Source organism: Dendropsophus ebraccatus, chromosome 5, assembly GCF_027789765.1.
Source record: "Dendropsophus ebraccatus isolate aDenEbr1 chromosome 5, aDenEbr1.pat, whole genome shotgun sequence".
Taxonomy (NCBI): Eukaryota; Metazoa; Chordata; class Amphibia; order Anura; family Hylidae; genus Dendropsophus; species Dendropsophus ebraccatus.
This window is the reverse complement of record NC_091458.1, coordinates 157,994,074-158,014,661: the sequence shown is the minus strand read 5'-3', so window position 1 is coordinate 158,014,661 and position 20,588 is coordinate 157,994,074. Positions and strand designations below refer to the sequence as shown.

The 20,588-nt window shown below is 43.2% G+C and overlaps 1 protein-coding gene across 4 annotated transcripts in view; it reads left to right on the top strand.

The window, feature by feature from the left end:
- The first annotated feature begins 780 nt into the window (after positions 1-780).
- The window catches only part of LOC138793259 (mannosyl-oligosaccharide 1,2-alpha-mannosidase IC-like), a 37,195-nt gene continuing 17,387 nt past the window's right edge, over positions 781-20,588 (top strand). For 2 of the 4 annotated variants that reach the window (XM_069971723.1, XM_069971724.1), the window contains exons 1-5: positions 781-1,386; positions 6,111-6,207; positions 14,209-14,324; positions 15,037-15,117; positions 19,140-19,234. In XM_069971723.1, the coding sequence (XP_069827824.1) occupies positions 820-1,386; positions 6,111-6,207; positions 14,209-14,324; positions 15,037-15,117; positions 19,140-19,234 (956 nt within the window). In that variant the 5' untranslated portion in view covers positions 781-819. Of the gene's footprint in view, positions 1,387-4,607; positions 4,640-6,110; positions 6,208-8,840; positions 8,912-14,208; positions 14,325-15,036; positions 15,118-19,139; positions 19,235-20,588 lie in introns of those variants that run through there. The other 2 variants (XM_069971725.1, XM_069971726.1) reach the window with 2 other exon arrangements.

Here is a 20,588-nt window from a genome sequence, read left to right as displayed (position 1 = left end):
TGATTATTTTTGAGTCATGGAACCAATTGTCTGCACATCAGTGATTTCTTATGGGAAAATTTGCTTTGGTTTAAGACTTAATTTGGATTACAAGCGCGGTCCCGGAACTAATATGCCCGTAATCCAAGGCACCACTGTATATATATTTAGAGGAAAATCTGTCCATTTTTTAAATTTGGCAGGGGAAGGGGAGGAACTTACCTCTCCCCGTGCCCTCAATGAGTGGCAGGACAAACCTCGGAACCCCGACGGAAGGCACTTTCCCTGGAGTTGTGATGACGTCACGTCTCGGGGGAAAAATGCCTGTCCCGGCTCATGGACTGGCCGCTCAGCCAATCAGTTGATGGAGCTGTGTCCCGCCCCAGTCACTGACTGGGTGAGCAGCGGGTCCATCACCTCGGTCTTAACCTGTCAGCGCTGCAGATCCTGGAGTCCATCAGGGATCCCGATGCCAGTCCCGCCGCACACCACGGGCACAGCGAGAGATAAGTTCTTACACCATCAAATTCCCCCTGCCGGCTTCCAGATTTTAGAGGTGGACTAATAAAAATTATTTAAAAAAAAAATCACAAAAAAAATCTTAAAATACATGTTCCTAACTATTTGATTTCAACAATAGGTGATATTAAGCTATGCGCCATTTTGAAAACCTTTGTCAGTTTCTCATTATGTTTTGTGTTTCTTTTTTGCTATAATTACAGGTGTCAACGCTTCAGCATCTTTATGGGTCACCGATCATTTCGAAGAGTTGCTAATTTTGAAATATGAAGTCTATGCAAAGTCATGATGTGCATGTAAATACCGGTCACAAAGACTCCGATGCAAATTAAAACAATGTTTCTTAGAAAAATTTCTGGGATATTTCCAGCTGGATTTGGACTTCGCCTGTCACAGAAATTTGTATTTTTATTGTTTTTGTCTGGGTTTATTACGCTATGCTTTGGGACGCTGTTTCTCTTACCAGACACATCAAAATTTCGACGAATATTTTTATCTAGTACACAGAGCCAGAATGGTGAAAGACTACACAACTATGCTACTAAGAAAATGAACAAGAAAACTTTTGAAGATCAAAAGTCCGTGTTACGGAATACAAATCAGGAAAAGTGGAAATCCAAAGACAAGTTTGATGTGGATATAAAACCACTGGGATTTCTAGCCGGCAACTACGGAACACAAAAAGAAGATGTTTTACTGAAAAGAGAGAACATAGTCGCTGCTAATGCCAAAAATAAAGAGAGCGAGCTATCCGGAGCTCCCAAGGACCATGCGGACTTTGTTTTCGATTATAAGGCTTTCAAAAAGTCCCTTAAATATCCAACACTGGGAAATCAACCGGAACCAAAAGATTCCGAAATACGAGAAAAAAGAAACAAGATAAAGGAGGTAACTGTTCCCTTTATGGATTATTTTATTATTTCTTCCAAGTAATGGTGAATGATCCTCGGGATGCTTGGTCTGCCAACATACAATGCCCCGTCCTCCTGTCCCATATCATTTCTTCTTCAGTTGAATATTAATAGTTTGTAGCTAATCTGATTTTTTAATGTATGTTCTTTTTTTTTTTAAGTTACATCACTTTATTCATGCGTCATAGGCAGAAAAGGACGACTTGGCCCGATCGGCTGTGATCTGCTAGATCAGTCGCCTTGATGATCATGCAGGAAGGACTGGACAGACATCATTATTTATGTCCGTGCAGCCCTTGCTGGTATTCTGGCATATATAAAAAATAATAGTTATACTTACCTCTCCAGGCTCCTCCAGTGTCCTCCTGCCTTTTCCCCGCTTACCACAGTCACTGCTGACACTGCTGAATCCTTCTCCACAGTGACAGACCACTCAGGTAATGAATGGTTGAGACAGGACAGGGCCGCGGTCAGTGATTGGCTGAGTGGCGTGTCACTGCACAGAAGGATTAGGAAGTGTAAGCGGCAGCTGAGTTGAGCGGGGAACAGGTAGGAGGACACCAGGGGAGCTTGTAGAGGTAAGTATGACTTTATTATTTTGTACACTCTTTTATTAGCTGCCAACAGAGCACTTTCTGTAACATGGAGCGATGCACGGTCAAGGGCCGATGATTTTTACACTTGCTGAAAGACAACGATTAGCTGATGACAGACTCCTCAGTTGATCGTTTTCTTAATTACACAGGACGATATCTGCCAGATTCTGCTTGGTTGAACAGATAATTGTCCCGTCTAATAGGGCCTTAAATCTGGTAATTTAAAAAAAAAAAAATGCACAAAAAAGTGAAAAATCAAACAAAAAATACTTCAATATGTTCACACGATGTCAAAAAAAGAGAAAAGACATCCACTTTTGTCAGGATTTAATTGACTTCAATGCAATGCAATAAAGGAAGTTTATTGTGCGAATGTCAAGATAATGTGTGGTGTCCCACTAGGGGTGTTACTATTATTCACACCCTTTGTAAAAGTCTGTACTTTTTGTGGTCTTATTGCAGCTAAAGTATTAAAGATGACCACTAGATGTCGCTGTATTGTATAACTGAAGTATGGAAGCTGCACAGCTGAAGTGTCTCAAAGGGTTATTGTAGTTGTGTGAACCAGTAGGATCTTTACTTTCTTCTGTCCTATCACCTCTTCCCTTTCTGTTCATCTGTTGCACTCTTTCCACCCAACCACAGCGCACCTTACATGCTGATTAGGAAGTTAGTCCCTTGGGTGAAGGAGGAGTCTTAGTTAAGATTCTGAGGAGAAAGGACGCAGCTCAGATAGCTCCCTACAGTGGTTCTACCTGCCCTCTGCCAGGTCTCCCCTAACAAGTCGCAGTCTTAGTCAGTACCTCGCATGGTAGTGCCCTCTTAAAAACTTCTTTCTTGAAGCACCTGCACACTGTGTGATACAGTGCTAAACCAATAGCTGCCTGATATCCCTGCGACATCTGTAACATCGGGCGGCTATTTGACATTGCTGCAATATGCACCCACCTCCCTATCGTCTCTAAAGTATCTTTGGTGACGCCTAAAGGGGGGGAAAGTGCAATGCAGGAGAGTGGTCTAGTGGTCGGATTAGGAGTCATAGCTGACAATGCTCTCAATACATAGCTCTCTGGACACCTAACAAGTAGGTCCCGCCTCCTGGGCACTTGTAGCAAAAGTCAGATGTTAAAATATTGTTTTGTTGTTTTTATCTCTTATCCTTTTTTATGTTTAAGGCTAGATTCACACATAGTAAAATAAAAACTAAATACAACCGTAATTTTGAGTGAAAATAAAACAGATGAAAAAAAAAAAACAAAAAAAAAAAAACAGCCGTATTTTGTAATTAATGAGTATGTTCATTCGTTGGTGGGTCGTAGTTAATTACAGCTGTTATTTTATAGTATGTGCACTGCTGGACAGTTTCCCATCGACAATGGAGCCCATTAATATATTGAAAATAGGGCCGTATTTTTACCTCAAAATTACCTCCGTATTTTACCTTTATTTTCAAGTGTGTTAGGCTATAGGCCTTAGGCTTTGTTCACACTACGTGAGAGACCGGACGTTCGGTGACCCGGCTGGCGCACGGAACGGCCGGTCTCTGCACAGATCATCCCGGCCGGTACTGCAGTACTGGCCGGATGATCTTTCCGTCCCCAGTGTTCTGATGTGGGCGCATCAGCGCTCGGCCGCATTAGAACTCCCCATAGGACACAATGAAGCTTGCGGCCGGAGCCGCTCGCTTCATTGTGTGAGCTGACAGGTCTTTCTACGACCGCAATTCACTGACTTGCGGCCACAGAAAACTGACACTGCAAAGAAGGAGAGGCAATGTGCAAACACGTGCAACAACGGCCGTACTTTTACGTAGTGTGAACATAGCCTAAAAGTGAAATAGAAAACAGACAGCAGGAAGCAATGATTTATAAAACCTATAACCTATTTCTCCAACAACATCGAAGCTGAAAATATTCTCTTCTGCATCTCTGGGATTTACCTTTTCACTTTATCCTTTATAAAACCTCAGCGCGGCCGTTTCATACACAAAACCCATTAAACGTATTCTCATAAATTCTAGAAGTCTTCCAAATAAGATTCATGAAGTGAATAGATCGGGTTGGAGGAGAATGATGGCGATGACTCATCATGAGGGATGATAATGGAGGAACGGCTCCGTGATTGATACGACGGCCGCGCTGGAGGTTGCAGGATTATGGCATTTTTGGAAAGGATTGGAAAAATTGGTTTGTTTACTTGTGAATTTCAATTCAAAGACTTATTTACATGGCGGCCGGGGGAAACACGCTCTACAAAGGTTATATATATATATATATATATATATATACCCTATGGACAGAATTAGGGAGAACTAACAAGACCAACATAGAAAAAATATAGGACAAAAAAAGCTTTAGGGCTATGTTCACCAGGGCACAGCACAGGGCTTACCCTGTGCTGGGGCCCTCAGCACCTCTAGGGGACCACAGAGGGAGAGGGGCCCGGTATTGTGATGTTCAGGCTGCTCACTGTAGTGCAGGGTGAGAGGCCTGAACACAAGAAGACACAGGAGACAGAGCAGGACCTGCACAGAGAGATAAGGGTGAAGGACCTGATCACATGACCCGAAGGTCCTCAACCACACAGTGTGGAGAGAGAAAGAGGCAAAAATACATCCATCATTTGCAGAATATGGTCGTATTTTGGCCTCACAATGATGGCCATCCTAAAATATTGCTGAAAGACGATGTTGGGTGAAAAGGAAAGGGAGAGAAGATGATAGCAATGAAATCATGGGCCTCCCATATGTTTTTTAAGGCTACTGAATTATCTGTATTAGATATTAGAACTCCGCCATGTAAAAGACCTGTAAAGACAATATAAAGATGGGACTTTTCAATATCCCAAGTAATGACCTTGAGGATAGCTGACTATGTATAGTTCTGTAGAGTATTTGACAGGATAGTGTATATGTATATATATATATAGAGAGAGTAGGGGATAGTAGTGACCTGCCATAAATGTGCACTTAGGATGATTGAACACAAGTGATTATATAGAGAAACAGGGAGTAAAGACGGTTTTATCTAAATGGAACTTTACCGAACCAAGCCAGAGAGCAGCGGCTAAGGAAAATATCATTATATGTGGCATCGTATAAAGCCATAGGGGGATTTACCTCATTCTAAATCTCCATAATTCTCTCATTCAAGTTGGCATATGGCAGAGATGAGCGAACCTCAACATTTAAAAACAGCGGCTGAAGAAGCTGGATGCCGCCCTAGGGAGTCCTGGAAGACATGGATACAGTCTATGGCCTATGGCTGCTCCCATGTATTCCAGGCAGCCTCAGAAATCAAATGCTCGGCGTGTTCGAGGTGCGCTCATCTCTAGTGTATACACTGGGGGACACTTGTTTATGTTCAGACATTTTTTTTTTTTTTTAAGGTTGGGAGTGGCCTGAAATTTGCATATTAAATTTATTCATCAAATTAGCGGTTATCTGGGGCCATTTTTGGTGCAAGCTGCACACAAATTAGAGAACAAAAACAGGCAAAAACTAGTCAGCTGTCTGAGGCTACGTACTAAAGATTGGAAAGAACAATGGACGTTCTTTGCGATCTTTAGTACGTCATGGAAGCGTAGCCTGATAATGCAATCTCCATATTTTGATCCTCTCCAGTGCCAAAGTTTGGCGGATGGTAGGTGCATAACATTTATTAAAGGAGAAGTCTGTCTGTTTTTAAAATCTGGCAGCTGGAAGGGGGAAATTTGATCAGGAGTAGGAACCTCTCCCTGGGCCCACGGTGAGTGGCTGGACCGGCCTAGGGACCCCCGCCGGGCTTTGGGATCTCCGCTGCTGACATGTCACAACCCAGCTGATGGATTGGCCGCCAATATCAGATCAGTGATTGCTCACTTACACAGTCACTAAGCTGCAATACCGCTCTCAGCCACTACATGGTGGATGGCGCTGTCTACTTCCTGCTTTATTTCGCTGTGTATAGCAGCAGCACAGCTCCAGCAAACAACGAATCATTGTGGGTGCTGGATGTTAGACCGGCACCCATCTGACATTGATGGGGATAGGCTAACAGTAGAATTTGCCTAGAAAGCCCTTTAATTTTATTAATAATCATTTTTTTCTGTCTCTTTTTTGTAACAGATGATGAAATTTGCCTGGGACAGCTATAAGAGATACGCCTGGGGAGAAAACGAGCTGCGGCCGGTCACTAAAGACGGACATTATGGAAGCCTGTTCGGTAAGGTTCTTGGTAAAAACACTAAAATCTGACCCTTTGTGCAACATTGTGACTAATTCTAGGAAACAACGTCCTAAATATATTAAGATATTTTCTATCAGCCACCGGCATAACATGATGATAAGTATATGAATGGCAGGAAATAGGGTATATTGTATATATTATTAACCCCTTGCCTCCACAGCCTGTTACCCCCGGGGCCAATTTTTCAAATCTGCCCTGTCTCTCTTTATGTAGTTATAATTCTGCGATGCTTTTAACTATCACGGTTATTCTGAGATTGTTTTTTTAGTGACCTCTTTAAGTTTGTGGTTTACTTTGGTTGATATATTACAACAACGTTTGCACAAAAATTCTCTTGTTCTAAACTAAATATTAATGCAACATCTACAACATGTCTGCTTTATGGGGACGTCATTTGGTGAACGTCCTTTTACTTTTTAGGGTGTTAGAAGGCTTTGAAATTTTGCAGCGATTTTTTCAAATTTTCAGGAAAATGTAAAATTCAGATTTTTAGGGAATAGGTCAAATCTTTTTTATTTCAGTTTTTTTTTAGCCATTATACCATGTCACAGAGGCCTTGCGGTGCCAAAATATTTGTGTAAGACAAATTGACGTTTCCATCGGTACCATTCTGGGGGACATGTGACACCCTGATCATTTTTTTATTACATTTTTTATGAGGTGATACGAATAAAAAACACAATTTAGCAGCTGTTTTTCATCATTTTTTTGTACGCCGTTTATTATACATTACATATGAAAAGTTATCGTTATTAGTCAGGTCGGTATGATTACAGTGATATCCATGTTATATAGCGGTTACTATACGTCACATATGACATGTTATATAGTGGTTACTATACGTCACATATGACATGTTATATAGCGGTTACTATACGTTACATATGGCATGTTATATAGCGGTTACTATACGTTACATATGACATGTTATATAGTGTTACTATACATTACATATGACATGTTATATAGCGGTTACTATACGTCACATATGACATGTTATATAGCGGTTACTATACGTTACATATGACATGTTGTATATCGGTTACTATACGTCACATATGACATGTTATATAGCGGTTACTATACGTCACATATGACATGTTATATAGCGGTTACTATACGTCACATATGACATGTTATATAGCGGTTACTATACGTCACATATGACATGTTATATAGCGGTTACTATACGTTACATATGACATGTTATATAGTGTTACTATACATTACATATGACATGTTATATAGCGGTTACTATACGTTACAGATGACATGTTATATAGCGGTTACTATACATTACATATGACATGTTATATAGCGGTTACTATACGTTACAGATGACATGTTATATAGCGGTTACTATAAGTCACATATGACATGTTATATAGCGGTTACTATACGTCACATATGACATGTTATATAGCGGTTACTATACGTTACATATGACATGTTATATAGCGGTTACTATACATTACATATGACATGTTATATAGCGGTTACTATACGTTACATATGACATGTTATATATCTGTTACTATACGTTACATATGACATGTTATTGTTATCCATCAGGTCGGTACGATTACAGTGATATATATATATAGTGTTATATCGCTTTTGTTATAGTTTATGGCATTTATATTATAAATACTGTTTGTGTCTTACATATTGTAAGGGCAGTAATATTTTAATTTTTTCGCCAATGGAGTTATGTGAGTTATGTGAGCGGGATAATTAATGTAACAGGTTAATAGACGGGGTGATTACGGACGTGGCAATACCAAATATGTGTATTTCATTTATAGGGGATCATTTATAAAGGGGGATGGGAAATGTGTATATTTATTTATTTTTATTTCTTTTTTTTATTTAACTTATTTGTTTATTTGTGTATTTATGTATTTGTGTGGTGTTTTTAACTAACTTTTTCAGGTGTATATATAATACATTAGAGCACATGATCTGTGCTGTAATATATTATACAGTGAATGAGCTGTCGGTACACTGACATCTCATACAATGATCGCACCATTGCCTCAGTGCAGGGGCCTGATCAGTATACACCATAGCAGCCCAGATGCATTGGGCAGCATCTGGGTTGCTATGGTTACACTCCCCTGGAGCCGTGCGATCGCTCACACGGCTCCGGGGGAGTGAAAGGGGGGTCAGAGGGAGCGGATCTCCCTTTGGATTCCCCATAGACGCTGCGGTCCCACGGACTGCGGTGCCTACGGGGTTAACTGCCTGGGGGGAGTACGGCTCCGATTGCCGCTAAGGACAACATGACGTTCCAGGAACTACCTGCTTTACATGACGTTCTTGGAACGTCATTTTGCGGCAAGGGGTTAAAGGGGTACTCTTTGTTTTTTTCTTTTAAATCAACTGGTTTCAGAAAGTTATATAGATTTGTAATTTGCTTCTATTTAAAAATCTCCAGTCTTCCAGTACTTAGCAGCTGTTGTATGTCCTGCATGAAGTGGTGTATTCTCTTCAGTCTGACACAGTGCTCTCTGCTGCCACCTCTGTCCATGTCAGGAACTGTCCAGAGCAGCAGCAAATCCCCATAGAAAACCTCTCCTGCTCTGGACAGTTCCTGACATGGACAGAGGTGGCAGCAGAGAGCACTGTGTCAGACTGGGGAGAATACACCACTCCCTGCAGGACATAAAGCAGCTGATAAGTACTGGAAGACTTGATATATACTGTATATATATATATATATATATATATATATATATATATATATATATAATGAGCTAGAAGTGGAAATCACACTGCACCCTTAAACATTCAAGATTCAACAAGAAAACTGGAAAGATGAGATCACCCAAACATGACGACATTGATTCTCTTACATTTCTCATACTGAATAGAACTCTTTTCCGGGTGAGGGCCTACAGGTTGAAACCAGACTGTACCGTAAGCCTGCCAACCCAGGAGTGTGAGTGTGGTTGCCTCTTGTATCTCCACTCACCGCTCTCCACGAGAAGTGGCTGCAGAGAGGGTTGGTGTGGAGATGATTTTGTTACTATAGGGCCAGTTCACACAGAGTAAAATTGTCTGAATTCTGCGGTGGAGCTCCCACCTGCTGTCCGTGTCAATAGTAGGGCTCTCTCACCTCCGCTTCAGCCGTTCTCCGCTCAAAGAACTGACATGGCAGGCGGGATGCCAACGATTTTACTGGCCCTTACTGACAAAACACGATAGAAGCTTTGCCAGGTGTAGAAAACACTACTATTGTGGTTCCTTCACCGGTGCGAGGACGTCTACACTTGGGTCTTGTGCTTGGGATGAAGTGGATGGGTAATTGGCTTCTATTTTACTACAACCAATGGGACAGTTCATGAACATTATCTTGAAAAATATAATATTACAAGTTATGAGCTTTAGATTTCACGTGATCGGACATTGATCCGGGGATTATTCTGATCGCCATTGGAGCCAGGAAGGAATTTTCTCCCAGTGATGGGGCAATTGGCATCTGCCTCATAGGGGTTTTGTCTTCCTCTGGATCAACACAGTAGGGTTTTTCTAGGTTGAACTTGATGGACTCTTGTCTTCTTTCAACCTTATTAACTATGTAACTATGTAAGTGGTCGTCTATTTAACGAGACAGCTGCGTTTCCTCGATATGTTTCCCAAGTGAGAATATTGTTGAGTGGTATCATTAGACCCATTACCCCCAATGTATGTTTGTATTGTCACCTCTGCAAAAGAACACTCCAGAGACACCATCAGAGTCTCAACGTAGTGAGCTAGCCAGACCTTCCTCCAGGAAGGAACAACCAAGTCAAGAAATGTCTCCAGTCAAGGTGACCACCTAAGCAAGGTATCCAATGTCCTAGAGTACACTGACGTCGAGACACGTGATGGTGTCTCTGGCGTTTTTGGTTGATCTCTCTGAGGTCAACCAGCGTCCTTTTGCGTGCACTTACTAACATTGCTCCCACTAGTCAGAATCCTACTCCACACTGATGAGGGGCAAATACCCTGAAACAGCTGTCTGTGCATGGATACCTTGCTTAGGTGGTTTCCTTGACTGGAGACATTCCTTGGCCTGCTTGTTCCTTCCCAGAGAAAGGTATGGCTAGCTCACTATGTTGAGACTCTGATGATGTCTCTGGAGGGTTCTTTTGCATATTTGATTTCCCAGGGAGCAATGTCCTAGAATACATTGACGATGAGACACGTGATGATGTCTCTGTGGTGTTTTTGGTTGATCTCTCTCAGGTCAACCAGCGTCCTTTTGCATGCATTGTCACCTCTATTACCCCCTGTTGAAATTTTCAGAAGTGACACACAAATTGGGTTCGGTGGGTCTGGTGGTCCTATGAGTCCATTGTGGTAGCACTTTGTTTACCTGGCGGTCCTTTTATCGCATATATCATGTATACTGCTTTTGGATGTCTATAAGTGTAAATGACCTTTATACATTCTTCGGTTTTGGGCGTCACACAAGATTTTACAAAAGGGAAAAAAAATAAAGATTACGTTCACTTTCTGACACTAAAACTTGCAATTGGGCAGAGAGAGTTTTGATTGGCATGTGTGAGCATATTGGGTTTGTTTCCAGCAGCTTTGCGCTCATGGAGTGTTGCTCTTGAAGTTATAGACAATATGTTGAGCAATATGTATGTTCTCTATTTATTTGAAACACCTTCCGCTATTTTCTTGTTGTTTATGTCATTTTCTGTAAGCAAATTTTCAAATGCCATATATTATGGTTACATTAGTATATTCTTTAAAGGGGAAGTCCAGCGGGGGTGGGGGGTGGGTAAAATACACACTGTACTTACCGCTCCCAGTGCCCATGCTGCGCCCCATCACAGAGCTCCTGGACCCCGCTGGCTGTCATCTCTTTGCCGGTACTGGGTTTGTCATGACCCGGGTTCCACATCACAGACAGGTGGGATTTAGCCCACTCATCCAATTAGTGACTGCAGAGGTGTCCCACCCCAGTCACTGATTGGCTGAGCAGGGCATTTATCAGCCGGGTTGTGATGTAGCCATAGGGGAGGTCAGAAGACAGCAGTCGGGGTCCAGGAGCGAGATGCGGCTCTACGTGGGCACCGGGACAGGTGTCAACACTATAGGGGTGAGCAGTGCTCCTAAAGGTCTCACCGGGCGGTGGAGCACATGACTGCACCAGAACGGCACTGAGGAGGAAGGTAAGAGACATATTAGAGACATAACATCCTCCGCAGCGTCTCCTGTGCAATAGTGACATATCCCCAAAATGGTCGGTAACTTGCCAGGTCATTGCGGGTACCTTGGGCTGTTATCACAGCAGTACTGAGTGGCAACTGACCCACCCGGACTGTCGGTACCACCACCCACAGAAAGGGGAAAAACGACCCAAGGTGTACGGTGCTGTGTGTATAGGTGCCGGTGCGTATAGGAGATTACAGAGTCTCAGTAGTATAAAAAATAGAACAGCTGTCTGTCAGGCTTTGCAATATAACAGTACACATTTCACACAATAGATAAATCTTTACACAGACGTTAGTGCTTGACCTTTTGTTCTTCGTGGAGGTGCTTGAGAAGAAGTAACAGAGGTAAATGTAGCGGTGCTTGTAAGGTAGAGTGGAGTAGAGTACAGGAGAGCAGTTTGCCAAGGAGCCCCAACCCAGTGTAGCAATGTACTTTGTCGTAAAGAATTACTTGTACTTGTTTATAGACTTTGGTCTGCCCACCTTCTGTCCCCTAGTATCGTTGAACCTGTCCCAGTAGGGTATTACAAGCCCCAGCTGTGGCTATCTGGGTGTAGCTAGGTGTCCGAGGTGTCCCAGTTACCTGCACTGCGTGATAGGATACATAGACCTTCTTTATGGTAACTTTGTACTATCGAGGCTAGTTCCTCTCTTGTCAGGATACTGCCCTGCTCTGTTCTGATGTATTCCTGGCATGGGTCAGGGTGTTTCTTGGTGACCTCTCCCTGTAGTGTGCTTAGCACTGCATACTGAATATAGTGGTAGTAGCAAAAGAACTGTTGGTCTCTAACTGCATCTGTACACTTTCGTGACTAGAGTAGACTACCTTTGTTGTCCCCGACAGGGGTCCTGGCATAAGCCAGGCCCTGGCTTAACTACAGTAGGAACAGCTGTCTTGGTGTCTGAGAGAATCTGGACAAGAATACTCTGCACTTCCTCCACCAGTGAAACTCCTCCTATAGGGGCTTGTAGTGTGCCTCTCTGTGAGTGATGGGAATGAGTGTGTGCAGGAGAAAGGAATTAGGCTGAGAAGCAAAGAGCACCTCCTATTGGTTAGCAATAAACACATGGCATACAAGAAACATTAAAGGGAACCTGTCAACCCCCGTGCCAGGGTGACAGGCTCCCGACCCCCCGTTAGAGCCCCCTATACTCACCTAATCCCGACGGGTCCCGCTTCTAGAGGTGGTCAGGTGAGGGAGATCTCAGCCGCTGCAGCCTGACGCGCGCTCTGAGAGATGAGTCCAACGATCATAGAGAATGACGGAGCGCTGGACTCTCCTGTCATTCTCTATGGGTGTTGGACTCATCTCTCAGCGCGCGCGCCGGGCTGCAGCGGCTGAGATCTTCATCACCCGACCACCTCCAGAAGCGGGACTCGGATTAGGTGAGTATAGGGGGCTCTAACAGGGGGTCGGGAGCCTGTCACCCCGGCACCGGGGGGTGACAGGTTCCCTTTAATCCATTACAGACTTCAGCTGTGCAATACATAGACATATAGAAAATACTGACACCTAGTGGTGAAACTTTTAGAATATCTCCCCACCACTTTAACCTGAGAGAAAAAGGCTTTTTGACAGGTGCACAGGAGAGAGAAAAACACCAGAACACCAGTGGTGGGACACCACAGTTGGATTCTTGAATCTTTGCTAGATGAACTTTATGTATATCACTAAGATGCTTCTGACTCCAATAGTGGACGAAAGAAGAACTGCGCCCCTAGCCAAATTCAAGCTTGAATGGCGAATTTAAATACCGTTCAGACCAGGTCCATTCACTATAGTTTTAATGTAATTTACAACAAATTTGGGGATTGTGGTATCAACATGATCTAAAGAAGAAGGCTATATTCACACACTGTACAAATATCAGCATTTTCGTGTGATCATGATAATAAATTCTGTCCGTAGGTAGCGTTTAACTATGGCCGTTCAGGGCAGAACGGCCGTTGTTTGTACAGTGTGTGAACATAGCCCAAGTATGTAGAGAAGCACAGTGTAACTCAAGAGTACTGCTTTACTTGGCATCTTGTCTGTATTTTTAATCAAGCCTAGAGCAGGAATCTGATGCATAGGAAGAGTATAGACAAAAAGAAATGGAGGCACTCACCAAACAAATCCAAATGGTCATTTTTATTGCATACATGCAAAACCAATACACAGCGGGTTCCACTGAGGCAAAGGCTGTTTCGTGCAAGCGCACTTCCTCCCTCACCTCACGCTCGCCCACTGTTTATCGGTTTTGCATATATGCAATAAAATAGACCATCTGGGTTTATCTGGTGAGTGCCGCCATTTCTTCATGTCTACACTTTTCCTATGATCTACAGAATAGAGGCCATACTAATACTTACTGGTACAAGAGAAGGTTAATATACTAGTTCCTAAAAGGATGCATCATGTCATATTGGGGAGATGTACGGGTGCTTTCAAATCAAGAACAGGGTCAAAATGCTACACAAGTCTGTTTTGCGTGAACCTGAACCTGCTTTGTTTAGCTTTTTGCTATGTATAGCCATAATGCTGTATTCTGAATGCATACTTGTACATAGATTTGTAACTAGAAATCCACTTTGAAAGATTGGCGACTCAAGTGGTTTGGTGACCGTTGTGCCCTTTGGAGTGTAGCTGCGTTTTATCATACCATGAGCACCGGCAGCCGCCATGATGACTGTAATGAGCCTGGCGCTTTGTTTGCTCTTGCCTTGTAATCATCATAAATCTTCATAAGTGAATGGGATTACAATACAGTTATCTCTTTCATACAGGGGGATTAAAGGGAGCCACCATAGTGGATGCTCTGGACACGCTTTTCATAATGGGTTTGGAAGAAGAGTTTGACGATGCAGGAACGTGGGTGGAGAACAGCCTGGACCTGAATGTGGTAAGAATCATTCTCATGGAGAACTGAAGCATGTATTACAAATACTGGATATGAGAGATAGTGTGCCGGTCCCTCCATAGATCACCATTGGTGGGAGTGTGGTATGTGCTCCATCGCACTCACACCATTATACGACCTTATTGGCGCTGCCGTGCCGATTCATCTGGTGTCGTCCTTTTTCCAACCAAGGTCTGGTTCCCGATGTATTTGCCATTTTCACAATATGCAATTGAGGTCTTTTGGTGCACTAGAGATGGGCCCAGCACCCCGAGTGCACCAATATCTCCACCCATGGATGACGCCAGCCTTGTCTTCTGCCTGCCCGTGTCAAATCCGAGTGGTCAGCACTGCCTGTTCATCGGTGCATAGGGTGGGGTATAAGCCTGGCAGTACGACTCACTCACCCACTCTGACGACGGAGCTCGTAGGCGGCACAAGATCACGGGCAGAGCCAGCCGGGTTGGACTTGACACAGAAAGCGAGACTGAAGGAAGAAGAGAAGGCTCGCCTCAGCCGGGGGTGGAGATATCGGTGCACTGGGGGGCGCTGGGCCCGCCTCCAGTGCACCAAAAGACCTAACTTACATACTGTGACAATGGCAAAGATATCCGGAACAAAAAGGATCACACCATCACGTATAGACACGTGTCCTTCCCATAGTATTTCCGTATACTGTATATATACTTATACTTATATGTCTTTTTCCCATTAGAATGGAGAGGCTTCATTGTTTGAAGTTAACATCCGTTACATAGGAGGGTTACTCTCCGCTTACTACCTGTCCGGCAAAGAGGTAAGAGAAGATGGCGGTCCGTCTAGTTTATATGCTGACAATGTGAGACATGCTTCAGATCAGCGGAAGGATCTTGGATTTATCTATAGATTTTGCTGAGGTATACGGCAGGCTAGGACAAAGGATACAAGGATATGCAGCAGGAAGGAGAAGAGCATGGAACGTTAACTACCCTGAGGCTATGCTCCCACTATGGGAACGTGCTGCCCTATATCAGGGAAAGGCGGCTGACTATTAATAATGACGCTGTTAATAATTACCGTGATCCTTATTTGCGGTCCCCGATGTTAATAGACGGCCGCCTCTTCCCGCTGTGATCCTGTAGCCTTAGGCTATGTTCCCACACAGTGTTTTTTCTCAGTATACGGCAGGAACCACAGGCCGGAAAGCTGGGACCGCAATGCTATGGATACTGAGGCTCTAAAAGTGGGGTCAGAGGGTCAGGACAAAGGCAGGCGTTTATAGGGGAGTGTTTAGTGTAATTAATCAATTAAGGGCGTACTGCCCCTTTAATCGCTGATAGTCGCTGATCGTCTTTCAACATTTTTAAAAATCATCGTCTGCTGTCCGTGCTCCATGTAATAGTGATGTGTGGCCGGCGGCTGGTGAATAATAAAGATGTTACTTGTCCAGGCTCCCCCGATGTCCTGCTGCCTTTTACCCTCTCACTGCAGCTGTCACTGAAGCTTCTTAAGCCGTCACTGAAGTGACAGCCAGCTCAGCCAATCACTGGGGCTATCCTGTTTCGGCCAGTGATCGACTGTCAGTTCAGAGCCGGCTTCAGAAGCTTCAGCGGCAGCTGCGGTGGGATGCCTGGAGGAAAGGTAAGTATACCTTTATTATGTTCTATATAAAGCATAGGCTGCACAGACATCGTTAAAGATGTCCGTGCAGCTATTGCCACATGATTCTTGAGCTGTGAAATAGGCTATGTAACAGAGCAACGATCAAGCAGAACAGCCCCCACTTACAACGATCATTGGGCTGGGTAATACGATCCTGTTATAGCTATGCGCCAGAATAAAATGCTGAAAATCATAAGGCTGGTATACAGTTGGGACGAGATGTCCTAGTGAGCCCCACTAGCCAGAATCCTACTTCACACTGATGAGGGGTAAATACCTCGAAACAGCTGTCTGTGGATGAATACCTTGCTTGGGTGGTTTCCTTGACTGGAGACATTCCTTGGCTTGGTTGTTCCTTCCCGGAGGAAGGTTTGGCTAGCTCACTACGTTGAGACTCTGATGGTGTCTCTGGAGGGTTCTTTTGCATATTTGATTTCCCAGGGGGCAACGTCCTAGCCAGACCTTCCTCCAAGAAAGAACAACCAAGCCAAGGAATGTCTCCAGTCAAGGAAACCACCCAAGCAAGGTATTCATCCACAGACAGCTGTTTCGGGGTATTTGCCCCTCATCACTGTGGAGTAGGATTCTGACTAGTGGGAGCAATACTGGTGAGTGCATGCGAAAGAACGCTGGTTGACCTCAGGGAGATCAACCAAAAACACCACAAAGACACCATCACATCAAGGGGCAAAATCCTAGAGTACATTGACGTCGAGACACGTGATAGTGTCTCTGGCGTTTTTGGTTGATCTCTCTGAGGTCAACCAGCGTCATCTTGCATACACTTACTAGCATTGCTCCCACTAGTCAGAAACCTACTTCACACTGATGAGGGACAAATACCCCGAAACAGCTGTCTGTGGATGGATACCTTGCTTAGGTGGTTTCCTTGACTGGAGACATTGCTTGGCTTGGTTGTTCCTTCCCGGAGGAAGGTCTGGCTAGCTTACTATGTTGAGACTCTGATGGTGTGTCTGGAGTGTATTTTGCATATTTGAGACCTGCGTAGCTTTATGAATGTAACTGAATGTTGTCACTTACAAAAAATATAATGGTGGTATAATCCTTCGTGGCCGTTCTTTCATGGCCTTCTGCTTTTCTATATTTGCTCTGGAAATCGTCTCTTCCAGCGTTCTGCAGTTTTTGTGCTATTTTTGTGACTTCCGCTGATTACAGTGCATCCACACCATCATGAAATGTTAATCAGACGTCTCGGGGGGATCGTCTCCGCTGACTCCATCTCACAAACCGAAGATTACATTCATCAAAGTCTCAATCATGTAAAACATGGTCACATTTTCTATGCGGAAGGAACCACGGAGATGTTTCTGTAATGATTTGCATCTGATCCGCACTGGTAACAGAATTCTTCAGTATCACGTTTAAATAAAGAATAGGATTGCTAGTAAATATTTAAAATTTCGCTGAAATGTAGATGTGATTGTTCTAAGGATGTAAAGTTCCTGAGTCCTAACTGCAAGATCTGTACCAAGGCTTATAGGTGGGTGCTGATGGGGTACGAGGGCGTTGGGGTAACCTTGGGCACCAGGTCTGTCTATACTCTCTCCTCTCTCCACTGATATTTGATCTTTTCTCTGTTCAAAAAAAAAAAAAAAAAAGAGAGAACAAAAACAGGAAGTCCCAGTACTTTGTGCACTCACAGATGTGTCTTGGCACCATTCCCGAGTACGCACAGAGTGGGGCAAGTCTTCACTGTGCATGTATACGGCTGCTGCGCGTCCACATTCAGTAGCAAAGAATCCTGGGGGTGCTCGCATTGTACGGTCAGCTCTCCTGTCACATACCACCAAAACCTCTGTAACCTCACAGTGACATTATACTGACTGAATTGTTGCATAACAAAGAGCATTGTCTCCTTGTAAGCTGCAGAGTTGATAATAGAACTAGCAAATGTTATTAATATAACTGCCTTCAGTTGATATACAAGGCATATAAGAAATACTTGCATGATGGACAGGTGTCTTTCCTTGTGTGTGAGCCGCAAAGGACGGGGACTTCCTGTGTTTGGTCTCTTTTTTGAACAGAGAAGAGACCAAATATCAGCAGGAGGGAGCATGGAGCGCAGTTTGGTGGGAAGGGAGACACCTAGTGGCCGTATGTATAACATTGATTTAAACATAAAAAAAAATTTAAAAAATAAATAAAAATAGCATAGTATATTGCAAAACTGCTTGCCATCACAACCCCTGTTGCCTGCTAAAAAAAAAAAAATAAATTTATTCACAAATTCCACTGGTGTCTGATGATTGGGTGGAGGATGATTGCAGCCTCTGTCTGCAGTTACAGTACATCAGATCTGATGGTAGTAAGGCCAGGTTCACACCACAATTTTGTTTCCTTTTAAAGTTTATGTTAAAAAGGAAAAACTGATGCAAAAACAGATGCTGCTGTATGCTATACTACAGATTCCGTTTTCCATTGACTTTAAAAAAAAAAAAGGAAAAGATTGAAATGGATTTTTTTTTTTTACTTATACATAAACGTAGTTGTCCACATTTTTCCGTACATTAAAATTAAACATACTAAAAAGAAAACTGAAATGGACAGAAAAACACAGTGTGAACCTAGCCAAAAATAATAATAATAATAATAATAATAATAATACTTAAAGGACAACTCCGGCCAAAACATATTTGTTAATATGTTATTACTTATGGAAAGTTAGACAAATTCCTAATGTACATTGAATATGGGATATGCACATATAGGGCTATTTCCCTTAATTTAGTAGATTATGGAATCTTCAAATTCTCTCAAAAATCGTGACGTCACAAATCAGTTGTAATTACTATTGAGTGTCCAGCAGGGGGCGCACTATATATATAGAAGTCAATGAGTACCATTGACTTCTATATATAGTCCGCCCCCCGCTGGACACTCTATGGATTCAATGGATGTCTATGTAACACATGTCTATGTATGCACACATATACACTGTACTAATCCTCCCATCATCTGCTCAAAGTATGAGCAGATGATTGGGGAGTAGTACCAGGGCCATTCCAATCACAAAACCGCCCCCATTGCCATCCACTAAATTTCGACAGTGTGTGAGCATATGCTTTCTGTGTTTTCAATCCACTCCTGGTTTTGGTTAAAAAATACTGCGCAAAAATCCTGTGTGTGAACATAGCCTAAGACTGCTTTTGTTACCAGGTTTTCCGGGAGAAAGCAATCGGTCTTGGGAAGAAACTATTGCCAGCATTTAGCACACCTACGGGAATCCCTCGTGGTATCATCAACCTTGGGAAGTAAGTAAAATCTCCTGCATGTATTTTTTTTCTTTGTATTTTTTCTCTCACTTGTAAAACGGTGTATTATATCTGTACGACACTGAAATAAAAGCGCATTAAAAAACCGAGGCATCTGTAACTGCTGCAGCCAACAGCTGGAGAACGCGGCTCGTATCACCCATCGCATATTGTGGTAATGCGTCTGTTGACATTCAGATCATCATTTTTACACATGATTGCAAATGCGCCCTGCAGATCCCGTCAGACTGCTCTTATTGGGCTGTCATATCTGATATTTGTTATCATTGATTCGTGCCGGCTAAACTGAGCCCAGTCTGCCGAAGGAATAGACTTCACTGGGGAGGAGGAAGCGGCCTCGCCGGGTGACAGCTACAACTGAGACAAATTGGAAGCAGATAAGGTCATGGCCACGAGAACAGGTTTTATTTCAGAAGATAAGCAACAGGTCAGGATTAATAGGAAGATACGCCGCAGGTCAGGATTAATAAGAAGATAGGCCGCAGTTCAGGATTAATAAGAAGATAGGCCGTAGGTCAGGATTAATAGGAAGATACGCTGTAGGTCAGGATTAATAAGAAGATAGGCCGCACGTCAGGATTAATAAGAAGATAGGCCGCAGGTCAGGATTAATAAGAAGATAAGCAACAGGTCAGGATTAATAAGAAGATACGCCGCAGTTCAGGATTAATAAGAAGATAGGCCGCACGTCAGGATTAATAAGAAGATAGGCCGCAGGTCAGGATTAATAAGAAGATACGCCGCAGTTCAGGATTAATAAGAAGATAGGCCGCACGTCAGGATTAATAAGAAGATAGGCCGCACGTCAGGATTAATAAGAAGATAGGCCGTAGGTCAGGATTAATAAGAAGATAGGCCGTAGGTCAGGATTAATAAGAAGATACGCCGCAGGTCAGGATTAATAAGAAGATAGGCCGCAGTTCAGGATTAATAAGAAGATAGGCCGCACGTCAGGATTAATAAGAAGATAGGCCGCACGTCAGGATTAATAAGAAGATAGGCCGCAAGTCAGGGTCTTAGGCTATGTTCACACTACGTAAAATAGCGGCCGTTGTTTTCACCGGCCGGACTTTTGCGACCAAAACTACAGCCGTAGAATTACTATCGTACGGGCTAGTCATGAAACTACGGCCATTGTTTAATTTTGATTCCTAGCATGTTTATAAATGGGATGAAACAGGTCATTTACTTTAAATACTGGGCCCAGCCCGAGAAACCACTCAGAATTTTTTTTACATCAAAATCAAGTTTAACTCGGCAAATATAAGTTTTACGTTCACGGCCGCATTGAAATCCACGGCCGTTGTTGCAGTATTACCGGCTGGAAATAATT